This window comes from Anas acuta, chromosome 6, assembly GCF_963932015.1.
Source record: "Anas acuta chromosome 6, bAnaAcu1.1, whole genome shotgun sequence".
NCBI lineage: Eukaryota > Metazoa > Chordata > Aves > Anseriformes > Anatidae > Anas > Anas acuta.
Genome location: NC_088984.1, coordinates 25,312,398 through 25,330,045, shown reverse-complemented (window position 1 = coordinate 25,330,045; position 17,648 = coordinate 25,312,398). Strand labels below are relative to the sequence as shown.

At 38.0% G+C, this 17,648-nt stretch overlaps 1 protein-coding gene across 10 annotated transcripts in view; it reads left to right on the top strand.

The window, feature by feature from the left end:
• The window catches only part of PDE1A (phosphodiesterase 1A), a 222,140-nt gene that overhangs the window by 62,162 nt on the left and 142,330 nt on the right, over nt 1-17,648 (top strand). For 4 of the 10 annotated variants that reach the window (XM_068685892.1, XM_068685894.1, XM_068685895.1 and 1 more), the window contains one exon: nt 6,659-6,772. In XM_068685892.1, coding sequence (XP_068541993.1) covers nt 6,659-6,772 — 114 coding nt within the window. The other 6 variants (XM_068685898.1, XM_068685896.1, XM_068685899.1 and 3 more) reach the window with 6 other exon arrangements.

The window sequence follows — 17,648 nt, the reverse complement described above, 5'->3', positions numbered from 1 at the left end:
TTGATTTTCTCAGGTATCTTACATACCTGTTGTAGCTTTGTTACTATATAACATATTATCCAGGTCAAGTTGAAGGATGTGGGGAATATGTTCTTGGCTCTTTGCTAGGTACTCTTTATATATTTATTTTTTGTACCATGTGTATACAGTACCAATGACTCCATCTCTTGTTAATTGAAGCAAATGGCATTTTGCAAAGGTTTTATGAAAGATTCCTTCTTAATAAATCAAGGAAGAAAACTACTGATTCTACAGATACATTTTTTTTTTTAACTTTAAAATTATTCAGAAATATTTTCCTACATCACAAGAACCACTTTTGTATTGAATATATGTAAGAAATACCATACTTCTCTCACTTAGTATTCTATTCCGGATGATGGTCAGGAGAAAATACTTAGAAAAGGAATATAGCAAAAATACTGTATATAAAGTAATCCTTCTGTAATACGTTTTTTTTACCTTATGATATTCCACAGCTTGTAGACATCTTAAGCTGGAGGTTGCATCTGAACTATTTTGTTAAACAACCCTTGTTGGACTTGCACTGAATGTATTACCTAGTCCTTTTGGCATTAATTTATACTTTTGGTCTTCCTTGATGTATAATTCCATGCTTAATAATGCAGCTCTGTTAAGGGTAGAATCCCTATACTGCATTTTCAGTCTGAGATGAAGAGAGGTTTTTCTTCTCTGCTGGCATCTGTTCTGTTATAGTCTTTTATAAATATCGAGAGACATTTTCTTGTTGCTATGGTCCTGGTGGAAGTAATATATAGCTGAAGGGAACAATTTTCTTGTTTTTGTTGTAGAGTTGCTCAAAATGGATGCTTGAAAAAAACCTCTTTAGATAATAGTTAGCTAAGACGACTTCACTCCATGCTGTATTTGTCTACACACTTATTGCACCATGGACTAGTTATTTTCTTTGCCTCTGATGTAGTTCAGTGGGATAAACTTGCAGATGCTTTGTCAAATCTGGTTTGCCTTCTTCCTTTTATTCTGTTATCTCTCTTTCTCCAGCTGTATGCCCATACCAACTTGGCAGTTCATTTTCCACAGTCCACCACAGCTTTTATATTCAAGTGACTTCTACCTTACCATTATCTCTTCCATGCACGGTTATCAAAATTATAGTGGCTTCATGAATACTCCTAAAGAAGAGATCAAAAATATAGGAAATGTGATAAAACAATGTGCTCTGTTAGGAGCATATCTAACCCAGAACATTAGCATTTATTCTACAGCTGTTTATTCTACACTATGTGGGCAGTCTTGCCCTTTTTGCCATTTAAAAGTAGCAATCTCATGTTATTACGGAGAACACCATTATCCTTCTGATTCTCTGTGGCAATTTCAATCTGTGTGTCTTATTTCAGCAGTGCTGCCAGTTCCAGAATGTTTTTTTTTTTTTTCTTTCTTTCTTTTTCTTCTCCAAAAATCAGCATATTAGTTTTGCAGCCAAACTGCTTCTTGAGGAATTCCTAAAAGTTGGTTTTTGTTTCATGAATGTTCCTCATGTACATGAACGTACCTTGACTTCAGCCAATGCTATCAAAAAACAGTTTGCCAATTCTTTGTAAAAAAAGGAGTTAAAAGCCACAAAGCCTTAGAAAAACAATAACCTCTATTTTCTTAGGTTGTGCTGATTGCCCATCATGGTATGAGCTACATGCAATTGCTATAGTTGTTATTTTGAGAAACTTTAATCTGTCCTTCAGTGGTTCTCTATAACCACATTTTGAACAAAGTAACCACAGCCTCTCACTTTCTTTCTAAAGAATTAAAATGAACTACTGAAAAGTTATGATGGAATCATAGCAAGGAAGACCTCAGAACTATTCTGTACTTTCCATTCAGTTTCACTCAGACATCCCATTTGATTCCTCCTATTTTTCAACTTAACCAGTAAATTTCTGCTGACCAGTTCCCAGATGCCTGGAGATGTTGCATGCAACCGTGAACTGAGCATCTACCTTACAAAGCAGGTCAAGGCAATCCTTTTTATCACTTTGCCTTGCAAAACTCTCCTGCTTCATTTCATTCATTGACATGCAGCACGCTTTCCACTGAACATTTGATTTCCTCTAGATTGCCAGCTATCTTTCTTTGTTTCCAACACTTTTCAGTGGGATCTTCTCAAAGTCTTTCCAAGTCCACCTATTAAAATAGTCTTTGTTTTATTTTTCCCTTTCTTGCTCCTGGTGATGCAAGACCTTTCTCCTTTGTAGTTCTTTTTGCCTGGATTATATGTAGCACACCTCTCATCTCGTTTTTTTTTTTTTTTTTTTTTTTTTTTTTTTTTTCCATCTACCAGAATATTTACTATTTGTTTCAGTAAAGTAAATGAATAATTCCCTAAAGTCAATTCAGTGAAAGGCCATATTCAAAGGAAGCTTTATAAAAGGTGTGCCTACCTAAGGCACCTGGGCATTCTGTTGACTGCTGTGAGGTCCTAGATGACATTAATGCAGATTTGAGACATCTTGTGTAATTAACCCAAGTTCTCTTGGTGCTGAACCTGTCTGTGACTGCTCACACAGTCATGACAGAATTTTGGCACTGGTGACTTCTAGTAAGGGGCAGTATTGAATGAACAGATGTGACAAAGTCTCACTATGTCATACCTAGATTTGCAAATATGTATCTGTTTGTGCCTTGAAGTTTTATCGCTAATTTGATTGCAAGCCTTCATAGATAGTTGCTTTCATTTTTAATTGCCTAAAAGCTTTGATAAATCTGACTCAAAATTCTTAACTAGTATGAGATAACATGCACTTAGCAAACCAATGGAAGATAATTTTTCTCTTAGCTATACTTAAAGCTTGCTAGTTGCAGGACACAAGATTGAATATACATACATTAGTGATTACATGAAGAAGCCCCAAATAGAGTAAATCAGATGTAGGAAAACATACTAAAATAAAAATATCAAAGGGAAAATACTCCTTGCTGGGTCTCCTTTTTTAGGTCATCTAATCACTGGTAACAGTTATTAACCTGTATCAATCCCAGCTCTTCTGGCTACTTAACTGAGTCAACGCCAATGCACTGTGTAGGCTGTGTATGCAAGTCTCTCAAGCTGCTGTCCATCAGTTACGTAAGGCTGATAATATTACTGTATTCTGTGGAGAGTCTGAAAATCCAGCATTACCATAACATTGGTATTTTGCCATTGCAAAATTGCTGGAGACCTGCATATTTAAATCAAGTCCTTGAACTTTAATAAGACTAGATACTCCGTTTTCCTTTACCATGCTTCTTAACTGGTTAATAGTGAACACAGATGGGCATCTCAAGTAAGCTAGGAACTCTGTTCATGAAGGGACTGTAGCACAAATACATGTACAGGGTTAGCTAAGGCAGGAGCAGACAAACAGAACTAGAACAGGAAAAGGCCAGAGAAAATCCGAGATAATTTATCATTTCAGGTGCAACCTTTCCCATTGTTCTGACTTCCTTAAAATAACTGCTTCTTGTTTAGTATTCTGGATCCCCTTTACACCAGTTTGTACAAGAAGGGCACAGATGTGTATTTCTGAGCAAGCCAGGTCAGCTCTAATTCCTTCCCTGGTTCCCCCGCTGTTGCTTATGGGCTGTAATTTCTGGTTGCCCTCTGCTCCAGCAGCAGGCTCCTGCCCTTGCTGCCCCACATCACCTGGTGCAGCTGCGCGGAGCTGATGCTGCTTTGGCTCAGCTGCTGCCTACTCTCCTGCACGGGAGGAGAGGCACGGGGCTCTGCTGCTGCCTTCTCTGAGCCTTGCCCACAGAAGCTGAAGGGATGAAAATGTCTTCATGAGTGTTTCTTTGTTCACATTTCCAAAATAGCAGCATATATTTAAAAAAGTATTTATTTTATTTATTATTATTATCATATTTTTAATTTAATAGTTGGTTTCTCTCTCTTTAGGGGTGTGCAGAACACTTGATTGGGCTACCTCCTTGTTTTTTTTTTTTTTTTTTTAATGCCATATCTATCCCTTTTTATGTGGTTCCTGCTGCTTCTTTCATTTTTGAAGACAAGATTTTATCCTCCAATGTCATCTTTGGTGGTTTGCTGTATCAGTATAAGCCTTTAGGGAGGAGGCTACTTTATCTCTTTATCTGTCCTCTGGCTAAGGCTTGCCAGGTGTTTCTGCTGTAGGAATTCCTATCGTTCTAGCAGTGTGGGCCCACAAGGGGCCTTTTTTTTTTTGTGGAGTTCCAGTGAAGTCAGCAGGTGAATCTCCACTCACAGTGGTATTGTTTGGGCAGCTTGTTCCTCCTGGAAGGATACTATCTGCTGATAATACTTCTCTCCAGTAACTCAAAACAAAAGCTACGTATTTTCTCGTGAGGGGGAGAGAACAGCTTACACATGCTATTTTTTTTTTTTTCATTGTAACATTGGACAACAAGAGCAGGGAATATTTTATGAGAAAAAATAGGCCCTTAAAATTCCCCTCTCTCCTTGGAGGTTTATGTGGTTTCTATAAATACTTCTGTTCTTTGCATTGCTTCAGAGGTCTGGAAGTTACGAGGCAAGGAAGAGCCCAGATCAGTGTGAGAGTTCTCATCAGTTATTCCTTGGAGGGATATTTATATTTTTTCTTCCAAACTTTAGTAGGACTCCATGCACAACAGCAGTGGAAAGTTTGGAAGTTTCTAAGTGGTTCCTCAGTGAAGTTTCAAAAATACTACAGCCTTCCTTAACCAAATAAATGCTTTGCAGTTTCTGAAAAAAACAAAAAACAAAAAAAAAAAACAAAAACAACACAGCACAATTGTCTGCATCTCTTCACTGTTGCCTTATGATGCTGTTTGAAAATTATAAGAGATATTGCTCATCCAGTGACTATTTTTTGGACACTGCTAGCAAAGAACGTGGGACTGACTATTATTTGTCTGAGTCAGGAATAAGTCTCTGAAAGTCAGTGAAATAACACCAGTTTGAAACTGTGTGTGCATTAAAAGCAGAGAAGTAAATGAAATGTACTATTTAATTATCCACCTGAAATCAACATGTAACAGATGCATCTCAAATTGGTTTATGACTCCCATAGGGGATATTTTAAATCTTGAGCAGAAAAAAAGTTTCCTGGAGAAAGAAATCAAATTAAAAATTTCTGAGGAGCATTGGGGTTGTTTCAAATCAGTGAGCTTCTTCTATTTTCTTCTGCAAGATCCTGAATACTTAACGATATTACACACATTTCTGCCAGTTGCATCAGATGGGAACCTATCATCTGTGTGACATCATTGTTACAGATTTGTTATACCTTTGTAACGCTGAGCACAGATAAAGCTGTCCAATTAAAGCCATACTGAGATATGCAGCTGCTACCTTATGCTCCTTTCAGTCAGCATCTTGAGGACCCTTGTTCTCAGGGGTCCAGCCCAGCCCAGTGGCCGGCTGCAACGGCAGCAGCTGGCAGAGCTCCGGCACGGTTACTGCCACTTGGCACACGCCTCTTGCCTGGCTTCTGGTGTAGCTTTCGCTCTGATTGAAACAAACACAGTCGTTGAGAGAAGTCTGCGGTATATTTGATTATTTGGCTGCTGCTTGAGAAACAAAGATTGTTGCTGATTCACCAAGTGAGACAGGTGCTATTTACAAAGTACAGGAGGTGCATTGCTAACTTGGGGCTGTGCTGAGCAGGCGAGGAAATCCTCCCCTTCGCCCTCTCCAAAACCCAGCCTTGGCTGTACAACCGGGTGCTTAGGTCTGCACTTGAAAACAGCTCTGGCAGCCTGCTGTGTGGCTGGCGTACCTTTTAGTCCTCAGCCCTTTTGCTGTTTACGTGTACTTTATTGTCTTGCTGGCAGACATGCAGAGTTCAGCATCAGATTTTGACACGGGCATGCTGCTATCCCGAAGGATTTGCTGAACGGGCTGTCTTGCAGCTGCTGCATTTCCCACCAGTTAAATTGACAGCTACCTACTGTGTGGAGTTGCTAGGAGAAGGTGAACAGTCATCATTACAGCATACTCCTTCAATAACAACCTGTAGAGCTCTCTGATTTCTCTTCTGCAGGGATTTATACTTGTCTTCACTGCCGACTTAGCATTTGTTCGGTCATTTTCTTCTCGAGAGGCTGGTAGATATTTATTCCTTAAGAATCAATTCAGGATCAACTAAAGAGAAGAAAGTGCTGGCATTTGAACACACGCTCTTTGTAGGGTGATGTGGCTGATACTGGCTCCTACCATCTGCTTTCCTATTGCAGCCTGTTTCTCCAACCTGCAGAGCAGAAGCCAGCCTTTCTTTCCTTCTGGATCGTTAAAACCATTCACATATATCCTGCATGGCAATGAATTATAGTCCATTTTAAGGAATCTTTTGTGCTTCTGTGCATATTCCTACAGCAGACAAAGTGCATGAGGAAGGAGCTTGTGCAGCCAGTCAGTAGTGTAGAAGCTGGCTCACACGTATGGATTAGACTCGTGAGGTCAGAGGAGCTGTGTGTGCTGCTCTGTGCTTGTGTGGGGGGGGAGAGTGGATTTGTCTATCCAAGTGAATAGCAATTCAGGCAGGATCATCCCTCAGCTGTTGTAATTCTGATGTGTTTTGATGTGAAAGCTGCTACTGTCTAACGTGTGTGGATCTTCTGACATTTGTAGTGGACTAAGGAATGCTTTTACTTGCTGCTGAGCCTGACTGTAACTGTATCGCTGTAGGACAATAACGATGGGGGCTCGAGCGACGGAAACAACTCGTGAACTGGAAAGCACCTCGATAAAGTATCAAATAGGAGGACATGAAGAGAAAATGTGGCAACGGCTCAAAGGAATGTGAGTAGTTTCCGTCCTTGGCTTTTGTTTTGTTCCCTGGGAAAGACCGTTTTCATCTGTTTGTTAAAATGACTAATTAGCAAATGGCAGAGTTATCTGTAAGCTGTGAATAGTATTTGCTTTCATAATACAGTACCTCACTCTCTTCTATGATGGTAGTTAAATTAATGTTGGATTCTGTGTAAGGTTCAATCACCTCAAAAAGACATGACTAGTGAGAGTGGTTATCCAAATTGAAATGCAGGTAAGTCCTTTCATGTTAACACTCCCTTAGCTCTGATGTGATTTTGTAAATGTTGGCTTCAGAATCAGCATTACTGGAGCTGTTCCATCATTTCTGTCAGTGTATGTAGGTAAATACATGTTACTGCAGTTCCATAGGAAGTATCAGTACTTTGTCTTTTGAGACTGGAGGTAAAGAAGCTTGTGTTAAAAGAGATGCTCATCTATTAGGAGGCTGCTATGTGTCCCTGTTTTTTTTTTTTTTTTTCTTGTTGTTGTTGTTTTGTTTTTGTCCCTTTTATCAATTATTTTTGTACTTAAAAATACTGAAAAATTATCCAAGGACTACTTTAAGGGACCACCATGCACCTGCACTGTGTAATTCATTCAGCTCAAATGCAGATTTCAGTGTAGACTTTTTGTGCAAGTGATCAGTAAACAAAGGTTTGCAACTTGTCAGAGAGAAAGTCAAACAAACTAGTTTGTTGTAAACACCTTAAACTTCAGTGCCTCCTTTGAAGTATTTATCTGTTTTTTGCTCTGAAAGCTGATGTCCGGATGTTACAAATGAATGGATGTGTTATATTTCTTGCTTTAGAAGCAAGGAAATTGCACTCATTTTATCTGAAAAGCTTTGAAATAGTATTTCTAAGGGTATGCCACAGTTGCTACATAGTCCTTCAGCTGCTGAGGGAACATGTTTGATTGAAACCTATGGGTCACTTAGAGTGCTACGAGTGTTGGATGCACTGGCTATGGCTCTGCCTGTTTCTGCTGTGCATTGGGTAGAGATTCAAGCTGGCTGTGGGAAAGGGAGTCTTTGCCATCTGCTTTCTTTCATGAGAAAGTTTGCTTGTTTCTGTGGAAAGTCACTTTTCAGTTGTGGTCACAGATTTATCACAACTTTTCTGTGATATCCTTTTGAATATTTGCTCTAAATACTATCATGACTCTGTTTTAGATTATGCATTTTGGAAACCATGTTGTCCATAGAAACCTGTAAGTGTACCCAATGGAGCAAATCTTTTGCTCACTTCCTGATGCCACACAACTTGCCTCTGACTTTCCACTACCAGGGAGCTCCACCAATTTGTGCAGACTTTCATTTATGTAGGGTCTAATCTGCTGCTTTTGTTCAGTTTGTAAATTCTCTATTAACACCAGAGTAATAGCTTTCTTGGGTTGAAATGCGTTCTTTCAGAATTGTTCCATTAAACAAACAAATGTAAATACTAAATATTACCGACACTGAGTACAACAGCTCCAGGAAATGAGGTTCAGGTTTCTTTAGGAGTTATTAAAACAATGGTTGGAATTTCACACAGAATCACACAGAATCATCTAGGTTGGAAGAGACCTCCAAGATCACCAAGTCCAACCTCTGACCTAACACTAGCAAGTCCTTCACTAAACCATATCACTAAGTGTGATATCATTTGTGTGTATCAAAATCAAATGGAGTTTAACTGTTTGAAAAAGTATTTGAAAACTGTCTTTCTTAGTTTGGTGCCAGTTTCTTGACTGTTATGACTACAAGACAAGATAGCGCTAAAATACTGGTATTTAAAAGAAACAGGTTATGATATTGGATAAGGTCTCAGCTGACCATTTCTCAGACTTCCCAATGATTTCATTTCAGTCAGTCACCAGTCAACAGGAAGTCACTGACCGGTCATTATTCTGAGTATTGTATGGGAAAAGTTCAAAGAGTTGAATTTCCCAGAGCAGATCTCTGTACTCAATTTATAGTATAAACATCAGTCATTAAGAAAAAGGATTAATTTTGCTGGTGCAGAGATATCAAAGTATATTTGTATGTGGGAGGAAAGATGGATAGATAAGCGGGACTGCCACAGACAATGTCATTTGGGAAGAATTGCCTTATGAATTATTGTCAGTCAGGATAATTGTTTCATCTTAGAGAGGGAATTGTTAGTGTGAAGCCAAATTACACCCTCATAGTAATATAACTATATTGTAGGCAAGATGCAGTGTGAATTATGGAGCTGAATCTGTTGCTGATACATTCCACAGGCCTGCAGAGTGTTCACCAATGTATACATATGATTTCAAAACAATTTTACTGTACTTTGCTAGTTGAGAGTGCTGATTGTCTTCCTGCAGGCAGGTCATTACTTCTGAAAAAACATTAGATTTCATATGGGTAACTATCCACAAAGTGTTTAAAAGCTGCACAGTAGGTCCTTACTTAAAATGAGATTTTATTTTCTGTTAGCATTTTGGCTTCTTATAGTGGACATTTAGCTTTGGATTTGGCTGCAGGGTTCGGAGTTCCATATACATTTAACTTTGTCTTTTTTTTTTTTTTTTTTGGTAAATATAGTTTGTTTTTTGAGATAGTTGAATTGAACATGATTAGCAATGAATGAGAAATCATTATTTGAATGCCCTATAAGAAAAGCTGGGCATTGTGAATGAGCTTGGACAGAAGAGCCTTTCTACACAGTTTCTATTCTATTTGTTTGCACAGTCCTTACTAACCTAATGCTCTCCCTGTGTGCTGTGGTAAAGACTAGGATGTTTTGAATAACATGAAACCTACATCCAGCTTCCACCCTATTCTTGTGGCCTTCCAGCTGAACTCTACTTTCTGTATTGCAAGTCAAAATCCAACTCTATTATCTTGATGCTGAAACTGCAGCAGTGCTACAAACAGGGGGTTTCTCCTGCAGATGAGATTATTTTGAAATTAATAATTTGATCCTTAGAGTTGGTACTGAGTTTATTGATGTCTAAATGTATAAAACAAGGTCACTGAAGCAGGACTTACAAAAAGGAGGTGTGTACATTTCTGTCCTAACTTGAGCTTCTGGTCTTTGAATTCACACGTTTTCAGTAGGCAGACTGCAAGCTTCCTCTGTTTTGTACTTCAGAGAGAAAGCAAAAACAAATAACAAGTGACAGCTAAATAAGTCATAAATAGTGTGGTTTTAACGACTCTTTGTTATGCAGAAGAGTGAAAGGAAAAGCCATGCAAACCACAGCTGGAATTTGCACTGCCAGCCTTAGGGCAGTGTTGTACATATTCCTCTAGAGAAGGAATCTCCTCACAACCTGGCCAGGTGGATCCTTCTCAGACCATTTAATGGCACTGAGTGCACTTCTTCTCCCTTAGCCTTTCATTCTCTTTCAGATAGGACCTTGTTTTAGGCAGAAACTAAGTCTCCAGATTAATTGTATTCTGGTGTCAGCAGGACTGGAAGATTTGCTGCCCAGGAGAGCTTCTCTTTGGGCGCTGACAGAGCGGTAATGAGATCTGAAAGAGAAGCAGCTTCTTTAAAGCATTTTGCTTCACAGCTCAGAGAACCAGATCTAAAGCAGAGCTCTGTATGCTCACTGGCTTTACAGTGTTTGGTATTCTTAATCTGCAGATAGACTTGACTTAACCCTGTGTTCCTCATTATTCTGTGGAATGATGCATAGTCTGTTTACAGTATACCTTGGCTGTCTGCCACTGCACTCAATGTCACACACAGCACAGGCAGACTCCTCCACACCCTACCTTTTTTTGCAAGTAGGCGTGTTCTTTGCAAGTAGTTTGTCTCCATCACTGTTGAACCTAGTATTAGAAGTGAGTACCATTTTTTGAACTTTAACTTAATAAGTGAGAAAATAACCTGCTTTTCATAGATATTTGCATATTTGCGTAGCATATTTGCTAGTATTGTCTCCTAGAGTTTAAAAAAATATGAATAGAAAAAGTTAAATCCAACATCCCAGAATTTTGGGGGATTGGTGTTCACCAATAGAATAGACTATTTGGTTAGAATAGACTACTTTATGTAATTGTTACTGATTTAAAAAGAGAATACATTCTATTGCCATCTCTATATGTGACAGTATATTTGCTATTGCCTAAAACTATTTGTGCTAACTTGGATGGCAAAAGGCTGCTGAGGAAAAGCATAAGCTTCTTGCCTTACCTTCTTCCCTTTCTGTTCCTCTACAACTGAAAACAGGCCCCAGAGAGTTTTAAGACACTAAAAGAACCTGACTCTCCTAGACACAGTTTGTTGATCCTGGGGTGCGGCAGTGACAAGAGCCTATCACTGCGTGTGTACAAATTTTATAAAGGCAAAAAGTCACTGACCTAGGGAAACTTGACTTGATGTCAAGGAAAGTAGAAAAATGCCTTCCTCCACACTTGCTGAGTAAGAAGTGAGGATGCTTTTAAAAGCATCAAGTGGAATCACAGATTAGCAGCCTGTTAGGTCTAAAAAAGACCAGAAATTTTGGATAACTTTAGGTAGGGAACCTCACTCAGTCATTCCTTCATTCAGACCCTGAGAAACTAGTGGGAAAGCTATGAAAGCTCACAAAAAAAAAAAAAAAAAAGGTTAACTGAAGAGATCATCATTATCAAAACCTAAAGTTTTATGATATGAAGGTTTATTAATTTGTAAGTACTAAAGAATCAGAGGAGAAGAGCTAGACTTAGAGATGGAAAATTGCTAAAAAAAATGATACAGAAATTGTCACTTACAGGTAACTACATTAAGAACAGATAGATATACTGTTCAAGTAGCTTTTACTTGTCATGTTGCCTATCTTTACTTTTTCCTAGCATGAAAACTTTTCTTTATAAGAAAATCATAAGCTCTTTAAAAAATTCAAATGAGATCCATATCTAAATGGAACTTAAATAAAATAAAATCTGTTACTTTTCTAGTATGACTTCAGAAATGATCTGAACAGAAAATTGAAGAAATTATGTACTGATTTAACTCGTGATTGATATGGATCCCATTAGTACTACAATTACAGTAAGAAATGCTCCATTACAAGTTGTGAACTGGTTCTTTTTATACCCAAACCAAAGTCTGTTTCTGTGACTGAGTAGTCAAGGTAAACAATTCATAATAATTCTGTAGCATAAAAAATATATCTAATTAAACTTATAAAATGACAGATGTTACATTTTGCAATAACTATTTTAGCCATACTCAGTTACTTAGCCTGAGCATTTTAAAGAACTCTCTTATCCAGTCATGTTAGTACAATAATAATATTTTGTTGCTGAATGGATTTTCCATCATTATCATTTATAGGATGCAGAGAACTAATTTCCTGGTGCGTATTAATTTTTGCTGAAATGTCTAGCACCTAGTGGTACTTTTGATGGATTAGAGTAAATGCTAGTCCTCTAATTTACTGTGGGTAGGTGAATTGCTGTGCTTATAGAAAGCTCTACTAGAAGTAATTGCAAATAGAAGGAATGGTCCACAAGCCATAATTTGCCTGTGATACCACTAAGAACAGGAAAAGTCTGTCTTCACTAGTCTCACAATCTCTATATGATATAACAGGGAAGTTCATGATTTCCAGACCTTCAAATGTACATGTGCATACACCCCTCACATATGTGTCCAATTACAATTAAGTGCTTTCTCTGAGAACACAGCAAAGGAAATTAAAGACAATATTTTATGAAGCTGACTGCTAAGCTGCAATTAAATGAAGTCTCAAATTTCTATCCTCTGTATCTTTGTTTAGCTTAGACTTCTACCTCTACTTATGCTACATCAAACACTTCTAAGATTTCCTAGAAGATACTTTCTCTGACTACCTCATACATGTTCAATTCAGATCTGCCTAGAAAGAGATAGCATATCATCTGCTACAGAAGTAATTACTTTCCTCTTATTTTGAACTCCTGCCAGCTACTCGTGCAGGGGCCTGTGTTTGCCCTGCAGGATGAACAATTTTTATGCACATTTTTCAACAACCTCATTCTCCGGTTTAGATAGTACACACTGAAGCTTGCTGACAAACTGTTACCCACTTCTCAAAGCTTTTGGTCAAAAATGCTGATTATATAGAGTTGAAAAAACTCAAATGCCTAAATACCAAAATTACATATTTACCAGTGGAAGTTATAACAAAAATAGGCATTGACTTCCAAACGAGAAACATAACCTCAGGTTTATCAAAATTGTCTGACAGAAGTTTTCCTGGAAGATGTCAAAACACTCATTTAGTAGTGAACTGAGCATTAGCACTTCTCCATTTTCTTTGCATTTGCCATCCAGTCTGGTTTGCTCCTGATATCAGCTCTGGAGGAGGGCTAGAACAAAACCGTTGCAGTTATTTCTGCAACCATTTACTGGGGACTGTCAGAAAACTGAGGCTGCAAAACCAGGGTAAAGATATACTGTTTGGTAGCAAGTCATCCTAGGATACTGTGTCATCATTTCTAACTGGCAGGTTTTCTTTTTTTTTTTTTTTTTTTGCCAAATAAATGAAACATTCAAAGCCCCCCAGAAGGGAGCAAAATAACCAACCAACCAACCAAGAGCCAAATGGGTTAAGCTTGACTCCCAACCTGCAGAGTGGCAGAGTGCTTGTTCTCTGGTGACAGCAGATATTTGGGAAGTTTGGATTTGTTTTAGTTTCCCTGTACTGCCTTGCTTTACCATTTCATGAAGTACTTTAAATCACAGATTTTTTTAAGGTATGGCTTCACAGGGAAGAGATATAGTGATGGTCAGAGCTTAATAGAAAATGAATCCTTTAATTTTACAAAGGAGATAAGAAAACCGAGCAGTTACGACTAAAACAAGAGAGCAAATTGGACTCCGATGTGGCAAAGGGAAGCTGAACAGGAATTGAGTACATCGATTAGAAAGTTACAGCTGACACCAAAGTGACTCAGCTTTCCCAAGCTGTAAAGCTGAACAATTAGGCAAGCAGTGTTGCAAACTAAACAAGCAAGCCGCCTTCCTCGTCTCTCTTCTCCTTTAGAAAACTGCTTAGACTTCCTTGTAGAAAGCCAGTAAATGCATTCAGTACCCCTTATGGCTGCAGCTGGTTGCCGAGTAGTCTGTGGCTCTAATCAGACATGCTCTCTGAGTACATATATGCAAGGAATAATGATTTTAAATGAGTATGTGAGCTAATCCTAAAACTCTGGGTGATTCTGGCTGTTCGCCAGCATGTATCATTTCTTATGGGTAAATCAAATACTGTTACATGATTTGTTGTATTAATTCCTGGGGATTCCCATAGAAAAGCAATTTCCAAACCGGTCTTCTGTGAGCTGTGTAAGTTTGTCAGCTACTTGGTCCTGAGAAATGTCATCTTTTTCAGCAGCTATGATGGATTAGGTTTTCTCCTCTGATTCATTGTTGCCTCTCAACTCTTGCCTCCATGCTAACTTTCTTAGCTGTGCTAGTATGACTGGTTTTGATGTAGTTCTGGGAATACTTATATATAGTATCCCTACTATTAATTTTAACTTGAATCAGTTCCTTGGTTGGATTCTTTGAGCGTTTCCACACTCAGTAGCACCCTTGCAATGGAGGAAGCTGTCTGGCTATAGGAATAGCTGGTGATGAGGTGAAAGGGTTCAGACTGGCTCGAGCTGGTGCAGTTTGCCAGCAAAAGAACTGTAGTTTCATGTTGCTCTTGTTTTAAGTCTGTGATCCCGTGACATGATAAATCCTAGTCTAGGATCCTGCTATTAGATCAAAACATGACAGAAGGTGTTGATGCAATGTGAACTGGTGCTGAGGGTTCAAGTTTGTTCCAGTATTTTGCAAGCTTAACTTTTAGTAGCATATTTTATGAAAATCAAGTATCGCCCACGTCACTCCAGCTTTATGATGCATCAGATAACATCTGTGCTCCTGTAGCCAACAGAAAGCTGACCTGAAAGAAGTCCAGTGTAAACATCCATACTGTGTACTTTGGCGAATGCAGTACAATTGTAATCACATATTTGCACCTCAACTGGATCAGTTAAGTACTGCTAGGTAACCTATAACCAACAGTCACAAAACCCTAACCTAAACCCCTTAAGCCTATTGTTTACCTGTGCCTTATAAAATCCTTTGACACCACTGGCAATGTTTTGGATGCCTGTAAAACCCTCCAGAACCCTCCCCTTGCCCTCCCACCCCAATAATCAACCACCAGCATTATCAAACAAACAACAATAAAAAAACAACCACAATAAACTACTTCATTAAAAGTTTGATTCTTCTTGGCTGGAATGCTCAGACACGGCTGACATTGTGCTATTTATGGTATGCATGATGCAGGTGGAGAGTGATGTGGTTTATTATAAGCTCTTTAGAATGAGTAAGAGAAGTAATGCTCATCTGAGTCAGAATCATAAAAGAACAAAATAAAAGAGTGGTCCAAAATATAAATGTATCAACATTAATGACATTCCTGAAAAGTCTATAGAACTTCTAGAAATCAAGAAACATCAACAGGTATCTGAGAAAAGGCAATTCTGACTTGGTGCAGGCGTGCAGAAGTAAGGCTTAGTAGTTCAAGCTACTTGTTCCTTGTCAAAGAAAAGAAAACATTTATATTTCTTGAAAAGCATGGGAGAAAATAGAGCTTCTGTAAAATCTAAATTTTATATCTAACTACAAAAGTTAAATCATAGGCATGGCACAGGAGTGGGCCAGAGTGCTTCTCTATTGGAAAATTTCAGCAATACATCAGATTTTTAGGCCTTTCAGAGGAGCTGGTATAACTTTAAGCATCATTTGCTGGAGAACAGATTGATGAGCGAGACATACATTAAAGCATTGCATTTTCCAGAACTAGTAGTTCTACAAATATCCTTCCAAAGAAGTGGTGTGGTATATTTTGTTGTTGGTGGTGTTTTGTTTGCTTTAAGAAGTAAGAGAAAGGAATGGGCTTTTGCTCAACTATTCCTCCCTGATCTTATGCTTGCTGCATGATGGCATAAATATTTGTAATCATAGTCATTCAACATTTTTGCCTGTTTTTGTTGCTGCTTATTTAATGAGCTTTTCAGCCTTACAGACTGTTGAATTACAGCAGTGCAGCTTTCCAAGCAGAATGCAGATATTATTTGGTGCAGTGTTATTTAAAAGGGAGAGATCTAAAAGAAGATGTTTGTCTATGCAAGTGCTTACGCTCCATTATCTATTGTTTGACATTGGCTGCAGTTTGTTTGACCCAACCCTTCTCCAGACTTTTGGCGCCCCCGGGAAAATAAGTAGCCTCCATAAATATTATGTTGACATTTAATTGTTGTGAATTTCTCTGATAAATAGTGTTTGGAGGCACTTGCATTTGAATGGTTCACTGTTAGTGTAATTTATGCCAGAAAGACACTAAGGAACAGACTACCGGGTAGTATTTACTTCTTTCTTTTGTTCGTATACAGTACTGAACTATTGTTCTGCCTGGGTAAATTTAAATGAAATACTATTGTTGGCTTTTTCTTTTTGGTGTGTCATCTGCAGAATTTATTTGAAGAATCAACAGCAGGTTACCTGCAGGGATGTGTTCATGCTTTTTTTTTTTTTTTTAACATCAGTTAGCTTAGAGAGAAACCAGGTTTATGGGATAGTCCTATAACAGCCAATGGCAGTGAGATGGAGATACAATAGCCTTTTCCCTGCTGAATAGTGCCACAACAAGGAAACTCCATTTTAGTGTTATATTTTTCTTGACTCTCATTATTGGTCTTTATTTTAAATAAGTGGGACAAAAGTGAGACTTCAAATTTACTCATCTGTGATGTGAGTGTATGTACCTATAGTTGTTTAGTAGCATTTTACAAATACATCCTATAAAGCTGAAGTTAATAGTGAGAAGAAACGTGTGTCTTAACCTCCTCTTATAGTGTATATATTTGATGATTTTAAGAGTGCTACATTACTATATTGCACTGGAAAGTGTTGGGCTCTTCCTTCCTATTCCACCATGAAGCCTACTCCAAACTGTATAACTGTTTTGATTTCTTGAATGAAATAGTACATGTATCTTTGAGAGCAAAAGTGCAATCATTATATGATAGGAACTATTACTTAAAGTGGTGAAAACATATGTAAGAAGAGCGAAAATGATTTTTACTATTTGAAATAAGTTTGTCTCTTCTGGATACTTTCTGGTTTATGTGAGTTTAGTCAGAAGTATTATGTGCTTAACTTAAAATGTCATAGGTAAAACCACTCATTTATTTGGGCCTTTTGACTTCGAAGTTCTGAGCAGATTGATTCAATATTGTTTGTTTCTCTGGAAATATTTGAAAATATTTGTCAAGCACATGTCAAAATGAAGAATGTTAATAACATACACATTTAAATAGTTTAGCGATAACTGTGAGGAAGCTTTGCCTCCAAGAAAGAATTTACTTCTATTTTTAGTTTTTCTTTTGAATAGTTTGGTTAGACACTGTCTGTCTTGCGCAAGCTAGTCATCAGGGATTCCTTCTCGTTTTGATTCCTAGAACACCCTACTCTTCCATAAAAAATGTTTAAGTATGTAATGTGCAGAAGTAACTAGGAATGAAAGTGTTAAAACATCTTGGTTCGACCCACTTCCAAACCTACATATTGGTTTCCTGGCTTTGTAATTAAAAAAGTATGATGCATACTTAGCAGTTTTCCATGGTTAGGTTCTACTGGGGAAGAAATGAAAGATTGGTAATAAATTTCTGTCCTGTTGAAACAGAAGATCAGAGAAGACTTATGGCCTAGGCCTTATGATTTCCAATTCTGCATTAAGATACCAAAACTTTACCCTTGCCTTCACCTCTAACATATTTTATTCTTCAATATTCCAAGAACATGCCAATATACCCCTGCTGTGGATTGAATGTGGTACATATGCTGTGTGAAACTGAATTTTAGCTAAGAGAAAAATG